Below are 26,732 nucleotides of genomic sequence, written 5' to 3'. Positions count from 1 at the left end.
TGCCTTGTTACACTGTTTTTTTTAACACTTAAAATGTAGTAACAGTGAGGAAAAATCTAACCAACTCCCTCAAACAATCCAATTATATTCCAATGGAGAACTTCACCAGATACTAACCACCCCAGCAGAAAAACCAATAGAAGTAAGCAAATTAGAAATGTGGTTGATTCAGGGATATAGCAGGTACCTTCATCCTGTTTCCTGCTTTTAGAAACTTCTTTGTTGTTCTTAACTGCCATTGTTGACCAAGTTATGCTTACCCTATAAATGAGAGACCTACAAGTCACCCAAGCTTCAACCACCCTGCCCAGGTCTTGCAGATTCAAGGCTGTGGCTTCCTTGATTGAGTTTATTCATCTGGAATGTGGTCTTCCTCATTTCCTACTGGCTTCTACCTTACCAATAATTATTGTCTTTACTAGGAAGTCACGTCTTCTCAAGATATGGTCAAAGTACAACAGTTTCAGTTTTGTCATCTTGGCTTCTAGAAGTCAGGCTTGATTTGCTCTATGACCCATTTATTTTACATTTTAGCAATCCATGGTATCCTCAGAAATCTTCTCCTGTACCACATTTCAAATGAGCTGATTATTTTCCTATCAGCTTTCTTCATTGTCCAGCTTTAACAATCATATAGAAATGAGAAATAGAATGACATGGACAATCCTAACTTTAGTATTCAATGATATATCGGACATTTCAGGATCTTGTCTAGTTTCTTCATAGCTGACCATCCAAGGCCTAGTCAACTTAGTCTTTATTGTATAATTTATGCACATCATTTTGCAAGCATGGGAAGTTAATGTCATGGACTTATGGTTATTGCAATCCCTTTCTTATTTCATATTTATTTATTTTGATTTGTAATCTGACGTGGTGGCTCAGCCGTCAACAGTTTGAGGCACAAGCACCATGTGATGAAGTGAACACCCATCACTAGTCCCAGCTTCTGCAAACCTAGCATCCTGAAGGTACTTAAAACTACAAGTAGATAAATAGGTAGCTCTTTGGTGGGAAGGTAACAGTGTTCTGTGCAGCGATCTTTGACAATACTGGCTCCCTCAACTAAATAATGAAGATGAGCACCTCCCCCTAAAGTAGGGCATAACTTGACAATTTTATCAAAGGGGAAACCTTCACCTTTACCTTTTTTTATCTTAAGCATTTCCTAACTGGAAATGTTTGTGTAGAAAAAAAGTAACTTTTCCATGTTTGTAATGGGAAGCTGACTGGCAATAGACTTTATTATTATTATTAATATGTGTATGTTGATCTTAAGAGAGACTGTAATATTTATGTTTGTAGAGCATCTTGTGTTTTTTACATAGAAAGCTAATTTAAAGTTTTAAATGGAAATAAAAGAGCTTGCAACCTACACACATTTCTCACACCACTTCTCTTAGAATTATGCAAGTACTCTTGTTTTCTCTTACAGTGCCTTAATGCCAGTAATGACAGCTATTGGGTTGCCAGAGTAAGTTATGTGTGGATTAATATGAGTGAACCAAATTGCTTCTTATTACAGATTGAAAGAAAATATATTTGCTCCTGACATCTAAAGTAAAGTAACAACTAATATTAGTTTATGAAATGTAGATTAAATGAATGTTCTCACTCTACAACATGCACAAGCACTGCACACTGTAGTAAGTAATACCCTGAAATACAATAAAAGCCCCAAACTGTAAGATGTGAAAATGTATACTTAGCTACATTTCACTGTGAAAACATTATTTTAACTGTACTGAATGAATCCTCAGGTCTTTATTTAACCAAACCAGCAAAAAAGGAGATATATGTACCATATATCTGCCCTTAAGTCATCCTGTCATGCTCATCTGTTTTTGTGTGACATTTACAAGAAACTTATTGCAGTGTGACTATATCAGTGCCCTAAGACCATATTCACATGAACATTTTCCCCATTTTTGCCAAGTCCATCAATCATAACCTCGTTGTCTGCATACTGTCATGATTACAGCTGCAAGTTCAGGTTCAAAAAAGAGGCAGTCATGGAATCATGCCAATATTATATATAACCATATCAACATAGTATATAATCTTATATTAATTGATGACCAGATTGGACAATTACACAGCATGCAAGGGTAATTTCAAATAAAAGTGCTTGATGTAATATTCTAAATTGGACAGTCTTTAAAAAATAGTTTAATACAGTAGCATCCAATAAAGCTTTCTGACCGACTGAAAGGCTTCCACAGTGAAGACCAGGGGTTCTCCTCTAGATCTTGTTCGTATGAAATCTCAAAGGTCTGCTCTGAAGTGTTGGGGCACCCTATTGTGATGACTGGAAGCTGGGGAATTGCAGGAGAGAAACAGAACAAAAGAGAAATTCTATTATGAGTGATGCTGGGTTTTACTCACAGTGTCCCTGTACTTGGGAATTCAAATGTATATTGCCTTTGAGCCAGAGCTTGGGAAAATTACTTTGTGACTATACAACTTCCAGAATTCCCTAGCCAGGGAGATTCTGGGAGTTGCAGCCCAAAAGATAACCTTTTCAAGCTTTCTAAAAATGGAGATTTCAACACCTATTTCCCAATGACAGTTAAATACTCCATGACATACATTGCCATTTGTTTAGGTGACTTTGGCCTGTTACAGACTGCCAAAATAAACTGCTTCGGGTCTCTTTGGAGGTATGCTGTTTAAATGATGCATGCATCCTAAGAATCCAGAAGCTGCACCAAAGCTGCCCTCCAGTGCTTAGGAATGGAGTGTGGCTTTGGTGCGACCTCCAGACTCTTAGGATCCATGCATCATTTAAATAGCATACCTCCAAAGAGACCCGAAGCAGCTTTATTTTGGCAGTCTGTAACAGGTCTTTGTTTTTAAGGAGTTGAAAAGTCGCCTAAGCAAGTGGCTCTATTCCCTCCATGTAATCTTACAGTCAGTTCCATAAGTTAATTATATGTTGTGTGAGTGTGAATCACTACTAATTGCCCTCTGATTCTGGACCTACACCAAATGCAGAAGGATCTAAAGGTAGGAGAAAAATATCTCTCCTTATTTAGTCTCTCCCTCTCATACATGATTTGATAAACCTCTGTCATACTTCTTCATAACCACCTTACGTTTTCTTTGTCTAAACTTAAATTCTTGATGTTCCATAGCTTTTACTCATAGGGAAGGTTTAATTGTTTTTTTCTCTTGCTTTGCTCTGAGACAAGAAACAAACTTTCCACATGGTCCTCCACAAAAATATCAAAGGCATTTTGATACTGAATTAATTTTGATACTGAATTAATTTCAATCCCTTCCTTAATAATTGCCAAAATAGATTTTGCCATTTTCTTTCCTTCTTTCTTTTTTCTCCTATCACTGGATTGCAAGTTAATGCCTAAACATTTATTAATTAACATTGTAACTGCTTATATCACTCTTCTCGAAATGAACAATGGCGGCTACTTTAAAAACAAACAAACAAACAAACAAACAAACACACACACACACACATCCTAGTTCAAAAATCCAAGTGAAATATGAAAGAGTGCAATTGCTATAGGTGAAAATTCATATGAAAAGCTCTTAAACTCACCATTATTGACCAGAACATGGAGTGGACAATTCTTTGCTTTAAACGCTTGAACAAACTGATGTATGGACTTCATGGAAGCCAAATCACAGTATAAAAACTCAGCTGAAAAAAAAAGGGGGGGGGGAGAATTAGAATTACGCTATTGAACATTTTTTCTGCTGCAGTCAAAAGCTTTATTCTTAGGTTATCTGTAGATCAGCTGCATTTCTTCAAAATCTACCAAGAATGTTCTACAAGAAGCTGAACTGGTTCACATTGTACTTACAAATCTCATTTTTGTTATTTCTGTGCTTCATGTTTTATGGATAGGGAGGGGCATTTTGAATCGGGGGGGGGACTGTAGAACTTCACATACTTCAGTTTGCATTAGTCCTAGCCAGTATAATCAACGATTAACTATTACAGGCGTTACAGTCCAGCAGTACCTACAAGGCCACCGTTACCCATCTGTTTATATGGCTGCATTTCAGTGAGACCTTTAACACAAAATATTTGTCAGTGTGCACCAATGCACCTTTGAAAGAAAGGTCAGAGAAGAAAGTCAAAGGCAGGCTTACTAGTGAACTAAAGAAAACAAAAATAATGATCACAGAGGATATACATAAATTCAAACTAGATAATGAGGAAATGGAAATGGTTAAAAGAGTGCCCATATTTAGGATCAAACATTGATCAGTATAGAATCTGCAGCCAAGAAATCAGAAAAAGACTAGGAATGAAGGGCAACTATGAGAGACCTAGACAAGATTCCAAAGAGTAAAGATATACAACTGAGCACTAAAAATAGAATTGTCCAAGCCATTGTATCACTTATCACAATGCATGGATGTGAGAGGTGGACAATGAAGAAAGCGGATAGGAAGAAAACAAACTCAGCTGAGATGAGGTGTTGGAGAAGAGTGCTGAGGATCCCATTGACAGCCAAATTAACAAACAAATGGGTGCTTGCATGATCAAGCCTGAAATCTCCCTAGAAACTTAGGCCCGTTACAAATGGGCCTTTTAGTACGGAGTCAGTCCGTACTAGGGTTAGGAAGGTGCGGTGCTTCTGCAACCCCCTAATCCTAGTACGGACTGAGTCCGTACAAAATGGCGGCGCCCCAGCTACATGGGAGGCGCCACGATGACGTCACAACCTTTACGCCCTTTGTGTGCCCTTTGCGCAGAGCAGGAAGGAGCTCCGTTTCGGAGCTCCTTCCTGGTTTGCGCCGCTTTACACGCCCAGCAACGCGAGCGGCCCCTTTCTCCTCCTCCCCTCCTTGAAGCCCCAAGGACACCCCTTTTGCCGCTTCCCCGCAGCCTGGAAAGCGGCGGATCAGGGCCTCAGCGGCTGCCATTCTGGCCACTGAGGCCCCGATACCCCGGGGAAAGGGGCGGGTACAGGCCGCCTCAAAGGGGCGGTTTGTAACGCGCCTTAGATGATCAAATTTAGGCTGTACGTAGAGAGACCTTTTAAAGAGACCTTTGAGACATAGATGTTTATCACACTATGCTCTTAAAGAGGTACTATTCCAGTGTGACTCCTCTAGCAGCCTCCTGTTGCATGCTGGGATTGGCAGTTTTAAGGAGCTGAACTTCTCTGCCTGAGAATTCTAAATACCCCTCCTTAAAACTGCCAATCCCAGCATGCAACAGGAGGCAGATAGAGGAGTCACACTGGAATAGTACCTCTTTAAGAGCTCGTCTGATAAACACCTAACTGAAAGAAAGAAGTTGGCAACAAATTGAGGCTGATACTTTGGACACAACATGAGATGGAATGCCTCATTGGAAAAGACAATAATGCTAGGAAAGGTGGAGGGATGATGTCAGGGATGATGGGAGTTGTAGCTCTTCACCTCTGGCTTGAACTCACCACCTGGTTGTGCACCGCGCTGACCAGTTTTGGCCAGTGGTTATAGCTTAGCAAGAGTTACAGAGAATAGGCTGAAGACCCTGACAAATTCTCCCAGCCTTCTCACTCTTGCTTCCACAGAAGTCTACACCCTTCTTCAGGATCCAGCTGGTTCTTGTAGCTTCACCCAAGACACCAGACAACTCAGTAGTCTTAAATAAAAGATCTACTTTATTCTACTATATACAGCTCCAAAACTATCCAACACAACAATACTCAACTCCTCACTTTCCACTCTACAACCCACAAAATACATTGGGATGCATAGTCATTATTATAGTCAATGCATGGTACCACCCACTGTTGTCTGTTTCCACCCAGTAGGTGTGTACATCATTCTCATTGGTTCTCTTGGTTCATCCCACAATTAATGATTTCATCATCTCAGCCTTGACCACTTCACAATTGTCAGGTGTGTCCAATTATCCACTCTACATTTCTTGTCCTTGGCATTCAGGACTTGTTAATTGTATTACCATTTACACCTGTGTGGTTCTCAATTGGCTTCTGCTGAGTCATCCTGACTCTCACATACATGTTTTATTTCATTTACTGTATATCTCATGTTGCTTTTTCCTTAACATGTAGAAAGAGAGGAAGACTGCATGCTAGATGGATGGACTCGAGTTAGGTGCTCACAGGCATGAATGTACAGGATCTAAGCAGATAAGGTTACAAAGTCTGGGAAGTCTCATCCACAGGATTGCTGTGAGTCAGATATGACTCGAGGGCAGTTAACAACAAATCTGCTCCTTTTATTTGTTAGCTTAAGTGTTGTGCAAACAGCCTTGAAGGGGTGGCTGCACACCGTGGTCCCGATCTGGCCTTTCCAGAGTGCAAAAAGCAGCTCTTTTTTGCGCCCTGGAAAGGGCACAATAGCCACGGTGCCACGACTATATGAAGCTCCTTTGGCATTGCGTTGTGTGGAAACAGTGCAGGAGGTGCACCGTGACAGTGCACACTGTGTGGTGCAGCACATGCCATCATGGTGCCCTGGGGACAGAGCCAGGACGTGTGTTGCATAGACGCTATGCCCAGGCTCCACCCCCAGGCTGGCCCAAAGTGCCGGTCTGCACAGGGCCTTACTGTCGCAGAAACTTTTTCTAGATACTTCAAATTGCTAGATCTTCTATGACCAAAATCGCTTATCCATTCTGCACTTTCCTCTGTGACACAAACAAAAATCTTTGCACTGAATTTGTTATTCCAGGAAGATAAACAGCACATTCCAGGGAGATATTTAAAACGAAACGTTTATAGCACAGAGAGGACAAATATGGAGCTGAAATCAAATATAGCCAGTTACATTTTTGGGACACATCTTTACCAGGCTTGTAGGCTTTCATTTTTATGTTTTTAAGGAAACAGGAAGGCTCAGCAACATGGCTGCTGCTAAGAGGAAAATGGACAATAAAGTGTCAATTTACCTAAGTTTAGATATGATCTTGCCAAGAAAATCTCATGATAGGTTCACCTTAGCATTGCCATAAGTTGGAAATGAATTGAAGGCACACAACACAGCACGCATGGGCACGCATACATGCGCACACACACACACACACACACACACACACACACTTACATTGACTCATGGATAAGTCGACCCAGTTTTCTTGGGTTGATTTTTTGACTAAAACTTCTTGATTGATACATGAGTGCATACAGTACCTACCAAATGTATGCCTCACAATTCAGTACTTACTAGTTTTGAACGTAGCAAAAAACAAACAAACAAACAAAAAACTGCAATTTAACTCATGGTCCAACAGAACAGATTTTTAAATCAAGGCTGTCCTTTGTTCTGTCACATGGTTCTAAATTTGTCCCAGATCATAAACTCTTTGAATATAAAAGTGGAAACCCAGTAATATATGCTAGCAAATAATCCTTTCTACTTTCTAAATTAAATTCCATTCACAGTGTCATCCTTCCACAGATCTGAATGCATGCAGCAGCAAATGCTTTATCCCCCCCCCCCCGTGCTCATACATTTTGTCATTCTATCTATTGAACACTCTCTACAAAATGCAATGCAATTACTTTTTGTAAGATGCTGAGGGCAGACAAAGTGCAGATTAACACAAATATGTTTATGTTACTATAGATTGTGAAGTCAATCTAAAGAAAGACACACACAATATTGAGAAGGGGTGCAGAGTAAGAATTTCCAAGTAAGGTTGTTAGATCTTGCCCCAAGAATTGTATTTGTAAAACAATTCCCCTTCCATTGCCAAAAATGGCATAGACAACAGGAGGAAAGACCATGCCCTACAGAGGAGTTTTGATATAGTGCTATTTGCATGCTGAATTACAGTATATGGAGGAGCTAAGATTTGCAGAGTGAATGTGTCAGGACTTTTTGATCAGAAGATATTATGATTACTATTTTACTTACGTGTACGTTGAAACATGGGGAGTCAAGTTAAACACAGGTAAGTGCTGGAACAGGGACCCAGTGTGAAGGCAAGATAGAGACAGAGATAGAAATAAAAGTGAGAAGGCCCTCTTCCTCTGGTGGGGCATGGAAACAGGGGTCCCATGCCATTATGCCCCCCCTTGCTCAAAAGAAAAGTATCCCTCCTTTTTTTCCTACCTTCTTCACCTTCTTTTTCAGCCAGAGCAGCATTCAACAACAACTTGAAAATGCCTGAAGAATGCAATGTGCCTGCCGTTTTGAGTACATGAGACAGAGCAGAATGGAGGTGGCCATTTTTAGTAGAGGTTTACTGTATAAGCCTCTATGATGAGAGGCTATGATGGCCATTTTTAATAGGGGTATATGGTATAAGCCTCATGAGGCTTGACAGGTCGCCCCCTTTGGGACGTATCTGGAACGGGATAAGGATACTTGGCGGTGGCGGCAGCATTCTCACTGTGCAATAAGATGCATTCCCTGCCGCCTCCCGTCCCCAGAAAGTTCCGTTTTGGAACGCTACAGGCCCATTCCAGGGCCACTGAGATAAAGTTCCCTATTAAAACAAGACCACCACCATTCCACTCTGCTACACCTCAAGTGCTAAAAATGGTGGGTGTACCGTATTCTTTGGGCTCTCCCACATACCACTTAGGCCAATAAAGAAGGTGAGAAAGACAGGAAGTTTTGGAGCTATATACACCAGAGATACACCACTGAATGTGTATGACTGAAACTACCAAGCAATCCTTCTTCACTGGGGCTGAGGAGGTTGCAGCCAGCTTCCCACTTTTCTGTCATTCAGGTGTGAATGTGCTTTTCAGTATCTCTTCCAGCCCTTGAGATACTCTTAGAAATCAGGAAGCAAAATGGGACAGTTCCAGGTGAAGGATTTATTTACAGAGCATAAGGAGTTGTTATTTACAGATGCAGAACAGAGTTCCAGGATGGAAGTAAACACTCTGACTTCCTCCTTGGCAGTTCACAGCAACACAGAGCTATACTAGAACTCTCACTAATAAATACTAATGAACTTCAACTGCACTGACTCTCCACTACTCCACAACTATAACCCAACTTGTTTATATTAGGTCTAGCCTTATATCCTCTTGGCTGATGCAACCTTCCAGTACATGTCATAAGACATTACACCATTCATGCAGAGTCACAGGTGCAGTGTTCAATACACAAGTAAGTGTCTGGCCACCTCAAGGACATTTATTGCCAGATGTTCTGGCCTTATCACACACTCCACACACACATCATGACAGTGCAGTTCTACAGATCTAATTTCACACCATATCATGGTGACATCTTCTCCCCAGTAAGGAAGGATTCTAAGTCCAAGACAGGCAAAGTACTCTTTTGAAGAATCAAACCCAGGTACAGTACTCGTCTCCATCTTTCTTCAGAGATGTGCCTTCCCTACACAACTTTAAGTCTTCCTTCCATACACATAGACAAACCTTATTTCTTCTGTTACCTCTCCCCTCAGCCTCTGACTAAAGAAAGCAGGAGCAGCAATGCAGCTCCAACCTGCCAGCCAAGTCCCAGGAAAACTCAAAAGCTTAAGCAGGGTCTCAAATGTAAAAGCTCCTTTTTGCCCCCATTTCTCCCCTGCTGTCAAATGCTCTAACTTCTCCCCACCATGATCTCAAAGCCCACTGGTTCCTCTTGACATTTGTGCATGCCAAGACTTTGACTGCCACGCCTTCTCCCTTATTGCCCCCATGGATCTTTCCACCATCCCCTAACAGGGACCTACCACCCACTTTGGGAATCCCTGATGCAAATAAAGCAAGACACAAGAGCAATGACAACTAGAACATGATGGGAGGACTTCTAACCAACCACTGGGACAAGGCACAATGGAGCTGAGCTGTGCTCTTCTCTCCCTCAGAGGCAACAAGGGCAGTAGAACCTGGACAGAGGGCCTCTAACCAGCATCTGGGTCAAGGCATGATGGAAAAACAACAACACTGTATGCAACAATAAAAATATCTTGCAACTCCACAGTGCTGACAATCCTGTGTACATCAAGTGGCAATAATGGCAATTAAATTTATTCAGCTTCCAGATTGTAACACAACACTGTGTAGAAACAGCAAAGTGGTAGGATTAATACTTTTGCCAAGAATAGTACAGCCACTGTGTGTATTATGATATTGAAGATTTGCATACCTGGCATAAACATCACTCCAACGTAGCTCAATCGTCCTAAAAAGTGGAGGAAGCATGCGAGTCTGAACGCCTGGCACTCTTCCTCGTCATGGAATCGTTGCTCCCTCTTTTGTGTCCCTGAATCATTCCTGGGGAGCAGATTTCCTATGAACGCAAAGTTTCCGTTCATAGGAAATCCACTCCCCTTGAGACGATTCAGGGATGCTAGAGGGAGTGACGTTTCCATGACAATTAAGGAAGTGTGCCAGGCGTTCAGACATGCACGCTTCCTCCACCTTTTCAGGACGATTGAGCCACATTGGAGCGACATTTATGCCAGGTAGGAAAATCTTCATTGTTCAGACAAACACACACTTTTCACCGCTTGGGCCAGCAGCAGTATATTTCCTGCCCATGATAGGAAGAAGGCATGGAGTAGAAGGCAGTAGCTGTACCTCACCTTGGGTACCTCACAGAAATTACAAATAGAAAGGAAGGAGAAGGAGAAGTCCTGTTTCATAAGCAACTTCCAAAGATCAACACATAAAAAATCTTACCAATATTTTGGTCCATCCTAATGGTGTCCACCCCATTGTTGAAGTGACAGGAAAACTTGTACTATGGGACAAAAATGTGAGCCCTGGATTCAACAAAATTGTCAATGTGTGGGAAAGCTTATATATTTTATCATATAACTCTAAAGGAACAAAAAAGGTCACTTCTTTATTAGATACTAATCATACTTTGGAAAGGCATAATTGTTGATGGATGTGTACTGTGTCTACACCAATCTGAACACTGAAGAGAACAACCACATCAGAACATTAGGCCTATATTAGAAGTAAAGTGAAAAACGATGAAGTAGTTGTACACCAGACAAATGTACGTATTTTGGAGTGGGGAAGGTCAGATGTGGTATCTAAAATACTTCAAGACACTTGAGATGTTACTACAAGATAGAATGCAACACAAGCTTTCAGCTATATTTTAAAAACAAATACCCCCGCCGCCCTCCCATAAAAAAACACTATTACATGGAGACAATGAAATACTTCTTTCTAGTTCATTAAGCCATGTCTATCCTATCTGTGCTATTCCAAAGAGAAGGATGGCCATCTGTCAGGGATGCTTTGATTTAGATTTCCTGCATGGCAGGGGGTTGGACTGGATGGCCCTTGTAGTCTCTTCCAACTCTATAATTCTATGATTCTATGAAAAGGAACAGCTGAAAACATCTCAGAAATACAAGAGATAAGAAAAACTATTCAGAAAGCATGTTAATTGTTATATACTATTCAGAAAGCATGTTAATTTAAATTTTTATTTAAAAAATATGGAAGGAAAATAGCACACAAAGTCAGCTACCCCAAAACTAAAGATGATTAGTCGTGAGAAAAATACTCATATTCAGTTCAGCAGCCCATGAAACTTTATATACTATCCTGGGCAGCATGAGTTTGCCCCATACCATAACAACTCATTTTAATTAAATGGAAACAATTTATCAAATCACTGCTGCTCCCACTTCACTGCTGGAGAAGAAGCTGCAGTGTAAACACAGCCATGAATTTCTATATGTTTTTTAACTCTATTTATTCCAGATTACTTGCCAAGTCTCTATAAAGAGGGTTTTCCAGAAGCATTTGAAACCTTCCTGATACAACATGAAAAGAAATTAGGTTTGTTACCTATCGGAGAAAAAGACACTTAGGCCCTCTTCTGATTGGCCATTAAGGTTGGCCAGGGGGTGGAGTTGGATGATGCATGCCCCAACTCTGTCCCAAGGGGGCCACGATGCTGTGCACCGCTCCACATGGCACATGGGTCATGGTGCTCCTCCAGCGCTATGCCTGGTCTTACACTGAAGGAACACCGCATAGCTGCGCCAATGCGGCTATGGCGCCCTTTTGAGGGTGCAAAAAGAAGCCGGGTTTTATGGCTCCTTTTTGCACCCATGTAAGGCCAGATCAAGGCCGCAATGTGCAGGCCCCGATCTGGCACAAAAAAGGGTGGCTGCAGGCCGCCCTTAGGGGTGGTCTATAGAACCCCTTACTTGCATAAATCAACTTCAAATCTGTAAATGTATTAAATACTTACTAGGATTGGAACAAAGCCTGGGAGAAGGTAGAAGGAGAGGGCAGACCAGAGGGTGAGAGGAATCAGCTCAACATAACAATACATTGACTTTCACCTCATGTACAGTTTTAACTAAAAGAAAATATTTAGAGGACTGTAAAAGGCCTGAGACATAATCAATCAGTTAGTCAGTCAGTCAATCTTCAGTATTTTCTGTTCTGTCTATTCTGTTCCATACTTGCCCTCACTTAATAAACTACTTTGCTAGTAACTCATCCAGTTTATCACTAAAGCGATACATTCTTACAGCAGAATTATCAAACAGGTTCTTGGTCCAGTGATATATACTGTAATGAGCATATACTGTACAACAAAAGTACAAAAGAGCAAACTGTCTGTGCATAGAGCTGCTCAACTACAGTGGTGCCTCGGGTTACGAAATTAATTCGTTCCGTGGCACCGTTCGTAACCCGAAAAGCCTTCGTAAGCCGAATTGCCATAGGCGCTAATGGGGAAAAGCCGCGATTCCGTGCGAAAAAGCCGAAAAAAGCACCAAAAGTTTTTTCGTAACCCGAAAAAACATTCGTAACCCGGAAAAATGTTTTCCTATGGGATTTTTTCGTATCCCGAAAATTTCGTAACCTGGGTATTTCGTATCCCGAGGTACCACTGTACTCTTTTTTACTTTACATAGGCTTTGTAAGCTTTCACACAAATTGTGACCGCCAAAAATGTAGCAAAGGACTAAGAAAGATCCTTCCTGACAAATGAATCATGTAAAAGGACGAGATTAACCAGTTCTTACAGAATCAATCAGGACAATGTGAGCACATGTTCCAATAAAACTAACTCTGACACACACATCATTTGTCATTGCTAGTATTACTGCTCATATAACAGATGAAACAGATAAGTTTATCGCACAGCCCCCAGGGTTGTGATAGGGGCGTAAAGAAAGGGAGAGGGATGGGAAACGGATGGGGTGAAGAACGCATTTTACCGCACAGGAGAACGCCGCCGCCGCCACCAGACATTCCCATTGTGTTCCACATTCATCCCAGGGGGGCAATTTTCGAGAACACTTTTGAACAAGTTCCCATCCCGCTCCCTTTCATCACGCCCCCATCACACCCCTGGGGGCTGTGCGATAAACGTATTGTGGTTTCTCTGGCACCGTCCCAAATCACAGGACTGCCACCAAAATGTTGGCTTTACTCATTGCGCTGGCAGGAAATCCAATGGCACTGTGGTTCCTGGTGTGTGAGGAGTAGGGCCACTCATGAGGCAAGAGGCCAGTAATCTCTAGGAGCATAGCACAATCTCCTATCATGAGCTAGAGTTACCCAAAAACACCCTTCCTGAGATTTGTGATTGAGTCTGTGGGCCCATTCCCTCTTACCTGATAATTTGGTTTATGATCTGAACTGATGAATCGGTTCAGTCTGCGACCTGGTTCACACTAGTTTGTGCTGATTCATCCATTCAGATCATAAACCACGTGACAGGGTGCCTTCTTCCATCACTGGCCTCTACCTCTCCGTCCCCAGCTGTCCCTGGCCTTCTCCCGTCCCTTGCCTCCCATTGCCCCCCTTACCTTGTGGCCAGCGCCGCAAGAGGAAAGACAGGCACCAGGCAGGAAGGCCCAGCATGCTGTCCACATAGCCAGAGAGCCAAGGCATGGTGGGAAGCTGCACAAAGGGGAAGGCAGGAATGAGCAGGCCTGGAACGGGGCAGGAAGGCTCCCCGGTGATGTGGACAGCACACCCGGCTTTCCTGCTCACCTGCCTAGTGCCTGTCATTCTTCTTGTGGAACTGGCAACAAGGTAAGGGGACAACGGAAGGCAAGGGATGGGAGAAGGCTGGTGACAGTTGAGGTCGGAGAGGCAGAGGCTGGTGACGGGAGAAGGCTAGGGCCATTGCAGCTGCCCCCCATCACATGAAGCAGATTCGAATCCAAATGGTTCCCACTTGAGCTGAATTGATTTATTTCAAATTAATCTATTCAGCTCAAAAGCAGCAGGGGAAAACCACTGTCTTTTTGACGTGATTTAGATGGGTGAAAAGCATGGCCCCTCTTTCTGATTCGCTTCAGCAATTCGGATTAAGTGGGAACCATGCTCATTTAAACTGGATCATGATTCAGGACAATCTGGTTTGAACCATGGTGGGAATGAGGCCTGCAATTGCATACCTACTTATTTTGGAGTAGGCTCAAGATATGTAGGCATGTAATGAAGTTTAATTCTGAATGGACATATATAAAAAGTAAAGGTAAAGATTTTGCTTTGGCATGATTGTAAAATTGTGTGTGATTGTAGGGGGTGCTCATCTTCATTACTTAGCCCAGGGAGCCAGCATTGTCACAAACCTAATCACAAATGTTTAGTTATTTGAAGTACGTCCAATTATCTGTTAGATAACACATATGTTGGGAAAAGTAAAACTTGAATTCATCTCTTTTTCAAAGGAAGTTGAAAGAAAGTGAAACAAGAGTGTCTAACACCATTATTCATGATTAAGCTATTATACTGAACTAAAAGGGAGGCAGGAACATGACAAAATGAAAATTCACTTCACAGTTATTTAGCATGGTTTGAAGTGAGCACAGTGTACCAAGAAACAAGGTCAAAAGGACAATGCTATGTGGTATTACCAAAGAAATGGGTTCTTCCAGTTCTAAAACAGCAAGACTTTGAAAATGTTTAGCCTCACATTTACTTGTGTGTGTGTATACACACACACACATGAACACACACACACATATCCTTTGGGGACCAGCATCTATTTTGTGTAAAAGACCTGCTCACATAATGTGTCTTATTAGATGTGAAAGATATTCACTTTTCATTCATATTTCTCCTCAGTTTAAACATTTCCACAGTGATCAACAAACACTGGCTGCTTAAGATGTAGCTGGATGCTAAAGGAATCTGATAGATGCATTCTCTTCTGGCTCTCCAATGGTTCTAGTACTATGACTAATCTGATTTGTACTGTGTTATGCAGAATGGCTGTTGTCTGCTCACTTCACTTTCTTCCTGATAGGTTACTGCAAGATCCTGCATGTCACAAAAATAGAGAATGGCAGTAGAACCCTTCTAAAAGAAACAACAACATTTTAACCCAGTTGTATGTGTGCCATTAAGGCACATCTGACTTCTATGCTTTATATAATGTGCTCACACTCTAAGTAACACTACAACCAAACAGGGAACCGATCAACAAAGAGCCAAATTCATTCAGCAAGAATGCAAGAATTATGAATAAATATAAACCTGCCAAGGGAAAAAAATAGTACATTGTTTTCAAGATTGGGTAATATTCTCAGTAGTGAAAGGATATAAGAACATTTGTGCTGGATCAGACCAAAGTCCTACATAACTCAGTATTCTGCTCCCATAGTTGCTTATCCATAGGTCTCTTACCAGAAAGCCCACAAGTAGGATATGAATGATGCCAGAAACACGCTCCTGGTGTTGTGCCCTAGAAACCAGTATTCAAAGGCATAGACAATGGAAGTAATACAGTTGGCCTTCCACATTTGCGGCTTTGATTATTTGTAGATTTGATTAACATATTCTTTCTAGGCATCTGTAGTTCCTCCAGCACAACTCTGCCAGAAGTACCTAGAGAAAACACTTCACTAGGCATTTGTAGGTCCTTCAGCATGATTCTATGATCACCTTTTGGCAGATGTTGACCATAGAGGTGCACTGGACGACCAGAAGATTCCTAGACAGGTGTTCTCTCAGGTAAAAAGAATAGTGGTTTTTTTTTAAAAAAATCTGTATTTTATCCACATTCACAGGGGTCTTTTACCTCTAACCCCAGTGAATGTGGAGGGACAACTGCATACTGTATAGCCATTTTAACTTGTCATTATATTCTTTTCTTTCTTTTTTCCTTCTAGGCAGGTTTTCCTTTTAGTTCTGGTGGTATTGTTTTTTCTCTTTTCATAGATAAAGTATCTTCAAGATATAAAAATATTTTAAAAAGGAAAAACTGATGCAAGAAAAAGAATGATTGCCCTACTCCATGTTTGTTTGCTCAGCTTCTCCAATTCAGGGGCCGTTTCCTACTGTTTGACCTTTTCAATCTCTTTTCTTTAACATATACACTACTCCAAGAAGAGGGTCAATCAATTAATCAGTTAATAAATGAAATCTATTTAACATCCTGAGTTCACCTTAAATGGCATGTAACATTCACAATTCTGGAAACAGAAATTCAACCACAGTGCTTAGTAATCCATCTGCTTGAAGGCAGAAACAAAACCAAAAGAAGCAAAAGATAATAACTAGAGGCATCAGAGAGCAGCATTCAAAATCTCAGCTTTCCGACACTGGTTCTATTGCATAAAGCTGTGGCTGACATGTACATAATACTGCTAGGGGAAATGGATAGGGAAAAGCACCAGTGCTAGCAGGCTTCTGCATTCAATCATCTAACACTAGGAGGCTGTGTAAGATAACATTTCTTCACTGCCTAAATACTATGTATTTTTTAGGATTCATTAGGAAAACCAATTCTTCAATCAACACCTTCTGTTCTTTGCTTAAAGCAAGATACAGATAATATAATGCTCCATATGGACAGGCCAAAATAAAGCTGCTTTGGGTCACTTTGGAGGTATGCTGTTTACATGATGCATGTATCCTAAGAGTCCAGAGGCTGTGCTAAAGCCCCAGTCCAGTCCTAAGGACTGGACTGTGGCTGTGGCGTGGCTTCTGGAATCTTAGGACACATGCATCATTTAAATAGCATACCTCCAAAGTGACCCAAAGCAGCTTTATTTTGGCCTGTCTGTATGGGGCCATAAGACACACATCTATACTTACAAGTTAAGTCCTACAGTAATCAGTGCCTCTTACTTCTCAGTAGGCATGTATAGGATTACACTGTTGAGTGTAGATGGTACTTTTTAGTCCTATCTATCATGATCATGGGGAACGTAGTCAAAAGCTTCCAGGAATACCCAAGTGTAAAACTAAGAGCAAAAGCAAAAATGGAACAACTTGCAAATCTGTTACTGGGTGGCTCTGGGATGAATAGGTGTGAAGCAATGCCTGTGTCATCCAAAACCTCAGACAGGCCCTTCAGAATGAGGACTTGTGCCTGGGGGCAGCTAATCCTGGCACAGATTGTGATGAGAGAAAGGGGCTTCTGTGAGGGAGAGGGGAATTTTTTTGAGAGAGAGTTGAGTCAGTTGAGAGAGCCAATGTGGAGTTGTTTGAGTAGATTGAGCAAGGTCTGACATAACTCAGGTTGAAGATGATTATATGGTTGGAAATAAGTGCTAGAAGTTGTTACATTATTAACTATTCTACAAGATCTAACAAATAATGTTGAACTGTGTTAGCTTTGACTCAGGGTGCATCTACACTATAGAAATAATGCAGTTTGACACCACTTTAAGGGAGAAACAGATGAGCTGGAAGGAACGTCCAGAAGCTGCTTGCAGCCTGATTGCACTGGGGCCACGGTGAACACATGTTGTCACCCCAAGGATGCCTCCTGCCATGGTCCCAAATGGATCGCGGCAAGGAGCAGAAAAGATCTGCTCCTTTTGGAAGCAGTTTTGGTCTGCCTTAGGTGCCTCCTGGGTGGCTCCTGGGTGCATGTGTCAGGTAAACACCACATCCCCAAAGTGGTCATAAGCCGCTCCTGTCTGCCCATATTTTTCAGGCTGAAGCGCTATAGCTCCAGCCTATTGATCCCATGGATTTGTAGTTTTACAGTGGAGTTTATCGCACCAGGATGGATTGGGAATGGAACGAAAGGGGCTGGGAATGAGTGCGGAATGAGTGGGGGACACATTTTACCGCACACAAAAGTCCCCATTCTGTTCCGTTCCCTATATATCCCACAGGAGGCAATTTTTTAGAACAGTTAGGAGTCTATTGCATGGCCCCTAAAATGGGCCCAGTGTTTTCTAAATGTGTGTGCGTGCGCATGCGCACAGAATGGGATGGGGCCCAGAACCCCATTTTATTGCATGCTGGAACACCACCTTTGCCGATGGGCATTCAGTTGCGTTCCCGTTCCGTTCCAGAGGGCGCCATTTCTGGGGACGCTTAGAAACAGTTCCCAGAAATGGCGCCCTCTGGGACAGAACAGAAACGCAACTGGAACACCCGGCAGCAAAGGCGGCGTTCCAGCATGCGATAAAATGAGGTTCTGGGCCCCATCCCGTTCTGTGCACACACACACTTTTAGAATGCACTGGGCCCGTTTTAGAGGCCGTGTGATACATTTCTTACTGAACAGTTCTCAAAAATCGCCTCCTGTGGAAGAATGGGGAATGGAACAGAATGGAATGGAGACTTTTGTGTGTGGTAAAATGCGTCCCCCACTCGTTCCTGCCCCATCCTGGCCCCTTTTGTAACGCACAAAGCCCGTTCCAGGGGCATGTGCGATAAACTCCAGTGTCTTTAGCTTTCTCTGCTAAAGAGTGTTGATGACTCACAAAACTATAAATCCCAGGATTCTGTAGGATAGAGCCATGGCAGTTAAAATGATGTCAAACTGCATTATTTCTACAATGCAGATGCACCCTCAGACACCTTCCTTCACCCCAGTCAAGGGGTAATTACACTGATCAATTAAGAAACCACGTTTAAAGCACATTTGTTCATATCAAGATCACTTGGAGGTCCAGTTACATGCCACATATTAAGAATGCCTTTAATGAATCCAATTAGCAAAGAATGTAGTTGTTCATATTCCCTAGTTGCAAATCGGGCTTTACCACCATAGATATAGATACACACACATGCACACACCGAGAGAATTATTACATAAAAGAAGGACAGACCAGCAATCTGAGCTTATCTGTAAGGCACATGTTTGGTAATAAATATGCCATGTATCCATGGCATTTAAAATGTACAGTTAAAGGATCTATTCTAAGGGATACGTATGCCCTAAAATGTAAAGTGTGTGAGACAGAGTCCTCAGAACAATTATTTAAAGTAACTGAAGCTTTTCATACTTTAACAATCTCTACTAATTATGGAAATTTGTAGAACCCACGCTTCTAAAATGATAGTAAACAGACATCCTGCCCCCGATTGCCTGAGTGCAGATGGGGTGGGATATTAATAATAATAATAATAATAATAATAATAATAATAATAATAATAATAATAATAATAACTCAATGGAATATTCTCAGTTATGAAAGAATTAAAGAGCAAAGTTAAAACCAGACAAATTGAAATCTATTAAACTTCTCACTGAATATACTTCATATACACTGTAAGTCACTGGCATTTTAATATTCCGATCTATTCAGGGTTCCTTTCCGTGAGAACTTTACACAGATAGTTTTAAATGGTCCACAGTAGAATATGGAAGATCAGAACTTCGTTTTTAAGAAAAGCTTAAATGTCTAACTGGGTATGCTTAAAAAGCATAGCAATTTTGCTGAAAGACAGTTGTAATTTCCTCCCTTTGAAAAGCACTATGTATCACAAAATATCAATGCTGTGCATATATTTTAAGACTTTTAAGGGAAAGGAAGATTTTGCTTCTTTTTCAAAGCAACTATTTCAGAGTGAGATGAACCAGAATGACTTCAAATCTCCCTGACAGCCATACTCTATTAAGCTGTTCTGTGAGTCATGAAGAAGATGGTAAGTGATCACAAGTATCCCCACCACCACCACCACCATTTTGGAAACTATTGCAGATTCCTTTCCTTTTCAAAGAACTCAGAGCCTCCACCTTTGTCCTTTTTAAAAGACATCTATTTCATATCCCATACTATACACAAAAACTTCACCTCATACTGGAATACTACTTTGCTTGTGTTACAAAATTGTTCTCTGGGAACATTTAATTACAAAATAAAAATAAAATACTTATTTATTTCTTTTATTATAAACCATGTTTAAAACGGATGGCAATAAAAACTGAATAAAGAAATAGATAAATAAATAATATTGAAATAAAAAAAACTAATAATAAAAGCAAAGGCAAACAGTGGATAGAAATTAAACCTGGGAACATCTATTAAATATTAAATCTATCAGAAAAATTATGATAAACCTTTGATAACTATAAAAACCTACTCAAACCATTATCCACTTGCACAAATATCAGGCCCTAGAGCTTCAGATATGAAAACACAATGCTTAATTCATTTATCCTCATCCATTCCAGCTTAACACTCTCCAGCAATGAATATTTCATGGCCCCACCATCATATACTGTATAGCCTTCCCTCTGCCCTTCTTTCCTAACTCTCTCTCTCCAACCAACTTCTGTTTGTAAAGTCCAAAGGTTTGTGACAATTTATTCATTAGGCTAGTTCTATTAAAAGGGATTGCCTGGCTGTGGATATAGCAATCATTTAGGAACTGCAGTCAGTTTAGGAACTGAACAGATCTTAGCAGCAGCTCCATGATCAGCTGTGTTTTAAACCTGGAGAAAGTTACAAAACAATTTACGTAATGTTTAGTTAGAGGGAAAATGTTAAAGCAACATTAAATTCATGCACATAGGCACAAAGATCAACCCAAACAGTGTTTGAATTAGCACACAAGTAAACTATTTACAAGGATGTAGTAACTAATGCAAACATTTAGGGCTCTGTTTGTTTTTAATTACTTTCCTTCCTCCAAAGAGCTCAGGTTGGCATATATAGGCCCCATACAGACAGGCGAAAATAAAGCTGCTTTGGGTCACTTTGGAGGTATACTGTTTAAATGATGCATGCATCCTAAGGGTCTGGAAGCTGCACCAAAGCTGCGCTTCAATCCTTAGGACTGGATGGAGGCTTTGGTGCGGCTTCTGGCCTCTTAGGAAGCATGCATCATTCAAACAGCATACCTCCAAAGTGACCCGAAGCAGCTTTATTTTGGCCTGTCTGTATGGGGCCATAGTCTCCTTCCCTCCTCTGCTTTTTCTTCACCATATATTTGTGTCATAGCTGATAGTTAGACTAAGTGCGAATAAGCTAAAACAATTAAGACATATTTAAAATACTTAAAACATACATACACACACACAGTGAAGCATACCACTTCACACACTCTAACTTCAGAGTTAAGATTCAAAAGCCTGTTTAAACAAAAATGTCTTCACCTGCCGGCGGAAAGTCAGGAAGGAAGGAGTCAAGCTGACCTCCTATGGAAGGGTGTCCCACAGCCTAGGAGCAGCTACAGAGAAGGCTCAACAACCATTCCTGTAAAGGTGGTGGGACTGTGAGAAACCCCTCCCCTGAAGATCTCAATGTACACCTTAAGTTTCTATAAGAAGATATGGTGTTTCAAATAGTCTGGCCCCAAACTGTGTAGGGCTTTAAAGGTCAAAGCCAGCAGTTTGAATTCTGCCTGGAAATGAACAGAATTGTAGCTGCTTCAATTGGGGGAGGGGGATGCCACATGATCCATCTACCCTGACCTGGTCAACAGCCTGGTCACAGCATTTTATACCAACTGAAATTTCCAAACAGTTTCCAAAGGCATCCCCATATAGACCACATTACAGGAGTACAGACGGGATGTAATCCAGGCATGTGTCACCACTGCCAGATCTGACTTCTCAAGGAACAGGCACAACTGGCACACTAGTTTTAACTGTACAAATGCACTCCTGGTCACAGCAGAAACTAGGCTCAGATGCAAGTCCATGAGCATACCCAAGTGAACCTGAGATTTCAGGGACAGTGTAACCCACACATGCACACACAGTGTAACCCTACACAGTACAGGCTGAATCCCTATTCCCTGGTCTGCCATCCCACTGACCAGAAGCGCCTGTCTTGTTTAGATTAAGTTTTAATTTCTTCACCCTCATCCAATCCATTACTGACAGCAGACACTGGTCTAGTGAAGAAACAGCTTCCTTTGAATCAGATGGAAATGAGAGGTAGAGTTGTGTCCCATAAGCATATTGATGACATTGAATTCCAGAACTCAGAAGATGACCTCTCCCAGTGGTTTCATGGAAATATTAAGCAGCATGGGGGACATAGCCATTCTCTCACCACATATTCTTGCTATTTGCCCTGTGGCATTGAAGTCGTAATTTTGTTTTATGCTCAGTGCTCTTTACTTCAGAATCCTGTTAATTTGTCTCACCTCTATTCCTCTGTTAAGCATAGTGAACTTACAAGAACATGGAACGTCTATATATTTATTAGCACCTATGCACCATTATTTTAAAAAATCTCCAATCCTATAAAAAGTGAACATACCGAAGGAGTATGCAGGATTAAAACCCACCTTAGAAATACAAAACAGTGCTCTAGGGAGACTTAAGAGTTACATTATTCCAGAGCTGTTGCATTAGGCTTAAAACATCTCTCTCTCTCTCTCTCTCTCACACACACACACACACGTAAAGGTAAAAAGCAGATTCCCCACTTTTTACATCATGTGAATTATCTAGAGAATTATTATTGCTCAACTTTTAGAATTTACCTGATAGGACAGTGAGAGTGTGTGTATGTGCATACATGCACATATAATTGTATCTGAAAAAGAACTGTGTGACCTCCAGCTTCAATAAAAGCCAGACTGCAATAAATCAGAAATGAAGGGCTGTTATGTGCTTTTATGAGTCTAGTGGAATATCTGTGTTAGCAACTTGGTGAGCACATTTAATGGATGCCACATATACTGGAATGATTAAATAAAGCATTATCCACTTGTAAACTTTGTTGTCACTGGTGCTTTGCAAGAACTTTATGGCACTGAGTAATTGGTTGCCTAGTATAGGTATAAAAGCAACATTTCACCTGTTATGACAACTCCAGGATTTCCATATATTTATGAGATTTTGGAAGCATGCTAGAAGGCAAGTTTGAGGGTCAAAGATATAACCCTCTTTGGGATTAATGATCAGATACACTTGTTTTGAAACTCAACAGGGGTCTTCCCCCTTCATCCTTGTACACACTTAGATTCTTGATATTATTATTCCATTATTTTAGTAACATGGTTTTTTTGTTACCTTTTTCTTTATGTTGGTTGGGTGTGTCATTGTGGTTTTCCACTCCACTGGAGCAGGAAAGAAGTGTAGAAAACTTACAGTGATTTTTAAAGTAAAGTATTCATCTGAAATACCATGAAAAAGAAATAATTAAACTCCTTTAGTCTTACAACGCCAAAACAGAAAACATGGACATTGACTGTGGCAGCCTGAGGAAACTTCTGTTTCTATGAAGTTCTATGCCTGATGGGTAGAACAGCTATTTCAGTCAAAACAATAATTCATGGGGAGATTCAGAGATATCGATTTCTGACTCTTACTGGGTCTTTTATGAGAACACAGGAATATGGCAGAAGTAGCTTTTCAAAGAGATATTAACACTTTTTCACAAGATAGACAAACTAAGGTGTGTGATAGAGTGTGTATTCATAAATCTTGCCACAATAAGGCAGCCAACCATTGAAGTGATATTTTAAACTAAGAATCAAATTGTGAGCCTTATCCTTTTATAATATAACTGGAAGTTTTCCTGCTGGAAGTGAAATTAAGCAATAAATGCAACTGGAAGAGAAAAGCAAACAATAAATATTATTGACTGCCAAGTACTTGACAATCACATCTCTTATTTTCTAAACATTTTATAAAAAGAAGAAAATGGTCTCTTCAAGGATACTGAACAAAATTTTGTTAGAATGAAAAGAAAAGGCTGTTTAGTGCAACATATAAACCACCCACTCCCACCAGTTTTCTCTTCAGATTGTATACTTTTGCCTTTTAGTAAAATATATAAAGCCTGTTGAATTATGTTAATATAATTAGCATCATGTCAAAAACAGTGTTCATCTGTTTAAATTATCTTCTGTTTAAGTTGTTGTTGTGTGCCTTCAAGTCATTTATGACTTATGGTGACTCTATGGTGAACCTCCTAAGGGCTTTCGGGAAAAGATTTGTTCATAAGCAGGTGTGGGTTTCCACTCCTATCTCCAGAATCACAGTCCAACATCTAAATTGTGGTGGCTCTTCTGTTTAAGTTAATCACCAAAAATTATGAAGCAAGAGTTCTTTTTATCTTGGATTATATCAAATACATGCAATAATGTATGTTGTACAATAATGTATGTTGTATTGCAATTGTTTGCAAGTTACATACATCATTACAGCCTCTCATCTCTTTCTCCACCCCACTTCACCCCATGACAGAAATGTAACTGGAAAGTGGTATGAATCATTCTCAAAAGAAAACTTAGCTGGAACAGCTTTCCCAGATACTGGAGTGAATACCACATTTTCAAAACACACAAACACACCCAGAGACAGGTTTAAAATATTGGGCCCAGGGGGACTTCAGGTGTGAACTTATATATGTTTTCTAGGTGGATGTAAATTTTTAAAGGACAATCAGTGAAGATACTTACAAGCATATCTTTATTAATTAAGCACAACTGTGCGGCAAGTGAGAAGGATGATCAATATAGCCACTCTGTCAATGCTCTTATAATGGGCCCTCTCTTCCTTAGGTCTTTTCAGTGCTTTGCACCCACACTTAAATGAATTTGAGGACTGTTTCTCAGATAAGACAGATCAGAAACACAAACACACACATATACAGAGGTATGTTGGGGGGTGGGTAGACTGAATTAGTTGTAACTTCCATATAGGTTTATGAGTAGTAAACTGGTTTCATCCAAGAACAGTGTCCATAAGAAAAAAAAGAAGCATAAGGAGCTCTAAGCTTGTTTTAAACCATGATAGCAACATTCACCAGACGTGAATTGCCTATTTTAACCCAGGAGCTCTTTCACACAGCATAATTATAGCACTATGATTCCACTCTTAACAGCCATGGTTCCATCCCATGGAACTCTGGCATTTGCAGTTTAGGCATTGATAAGCCTCCTTCAGTAAGCTCTTGTAGTGCCTCATCAAACTACATACCCCAGGATTCCATAGAATGCAGCCAGGGAAGTCAAATCACAGTGAACTTCCATTGTTGAAGAAATGACTGCTCTGTAAACACTTTGAGGATGGGAGAGAAGTGGAGACGCCTCAATGATGATTTAGAAGCATGACCGGCTATCACACCTTTGTGCTACAAGAACATGTTACTGATGTTTTACTGACGATAAGCCTCCCGTGTGATAATCCCTATATTGCTGTAACTGTTTAGCATGGAAGGGCCTTAGGTGATCTACTACTTGCAACTGGTTACCATCACACAGCCAAAAATCATTCACTTCTATATGCTATCACTTAGGTGAGCAAAGAGGATTCAGATGGAATAGCACCAGTGGGGGTTACATGTCATTATTATGTTGTTGTGTGCCTTCAAATCTTTTCCGACTTATGGAGCCTCTAAGGCGAACCTATCACTGGGTCTTCTTGGCAAGATTTCTTCAGAGGGAATTTGCTATCACCCGCCAAGGCTGAGAAGATGTGACTTGCCCAGGGTCACCCAGTGGGTTGCCATGGCTGAACCAGGATTCAAACCCTTTTCTCCCAAGTCCTAGTCCAACACTTAAACGACAACATCATGCTGGCTCTGTCATTATTATATAGGGTTGCCAAATTCCAGTCCCTCATATCCAAGCATCTAATTTGCATAATATGCACATTGTGCAAATTATTATAGTTATGCATATTATTAATTTGCATTCTGATTGTGCAAATTCAACACATTAATCATTGCAATTTTTCTACCATTATGTTTCAATCTCAGTACCAGTACCAAGCTAACAGCTCTTTTTTTCTACTTTTTTCTCCCTAGATGGTGCAAACAGATGGGGGCTTCCAAGTTGCCAAAGAGAGTAAAGGGACTCTACTCTCTCGAGGCTGTTTGGGAGTGAAGTTCTACTGTGCTGCCTAGCCCTGGGTTCAAGCCCTGGGTTCAAGCTGCCAGCACAATGCCCATACAACACAAGGGCATTTCTGCTTGCCCTTTTCCTTTCCCAGCTTCTGGGCCTGTTAGGGGAAGGGAATAGAAGAATAAGGTGGAAATTTTACACCTATGGAGTAGCAACTAGAACCTGTAGCATGGGATGAGGCTCCTGCCAGGGCCAGTCTTTCCTGCTTCATCACCATTGCCACATTTTATTATTATATTATTCAACTGGCTAGCCAGTTGGGACATCTTTTAGTCCCTTCAATCCAGGATTTTCCAGGTTTTCTGGGACAAATGACAGCCCTATTATTACAGAACATGCTAAATTAATATATAGGCTATAAAAACATGGCTCATGGTTCCTCTAACTTCTATTTAAACCAGCGCAAAGCTTTTCCAGGCTCTGTTACTCTGCTCTTGAGGCAAATGATGATATAGTGGTTATATAATTACACTGTACAACTAAAAAGTGGTCTAGGAAAATTCTTAAGAAAGCATTCATGAAACAAATGATCCAATGACTGCTACTTTAAAATCAATCTCTTTTTCTAAATGTGTGCATGGGGGGATTGACACCTTTCCATTCTGTTTAAAGCATAATCAGTTGATATATTCTTGACCTGTAGTAGATCTTAGAAAAACCTTAACTGTTTATAATTTGCTAAAGCTACATTTATCTGATGCAATCAATATGGGATACAGTTCTTAATGTAATACAAATTTGTATAAGCTTTTCAGAACCTTTGGCATAAATTGTGTTCAAGGACCAATTTCAAAGAAGGATATGGAATGCTGGATGGGAACACTTATTGTG

General features: G+C 40.8%; 1 protein-coding gene across 2 annotated transcripts in view; it reads right to left on the bottom strand.

The window, feature by feature from the left end:
- ZBED1 (zinc finger BED-type containing 1) overlaps nucleotides 1–26,732 on the bottom strand; it is a 181,919-nt gene that overhangs the window by 57,197 nt on the left and 97,990 nt on the right. For both annotated transcript variants that reach the window (XM_042459475.1, XM_042459474.1), the window contains one exon: nucleotides 3,560–3,661. In XM_042459475.1, the coding sequence (XP_042315409.1) occupies nucleotides 3,560–3,661 (102 nt within the window). The remainder of the gene's footprint in view (nucleotides 1–3,559; nucleotides 3,662–26,732) is intronic.

The sequence above is a fragment of the Sceloporus undulatus genome, chromosome 3 (genome assembly GCF_019175285.1).
Source record: "Sceloporus undulatus isolate JIND9_A2432 ecotype Alabama chromosome 3, SceUnd_v1.1, whole genome shotgun sequence".
Classification (NCBI taxonomy): domain Eukaryota; kingdom Metazoa; phylum Chordata; class Lepidosauria; order Squamata; family Phrynosomatidae; genus Sceloporus; species Sceloporus undulatus.
Note: the sequence above shows the minus strand (reverse complement) of the source record. Positions and strands in the feature narration are given on the sequence as shown.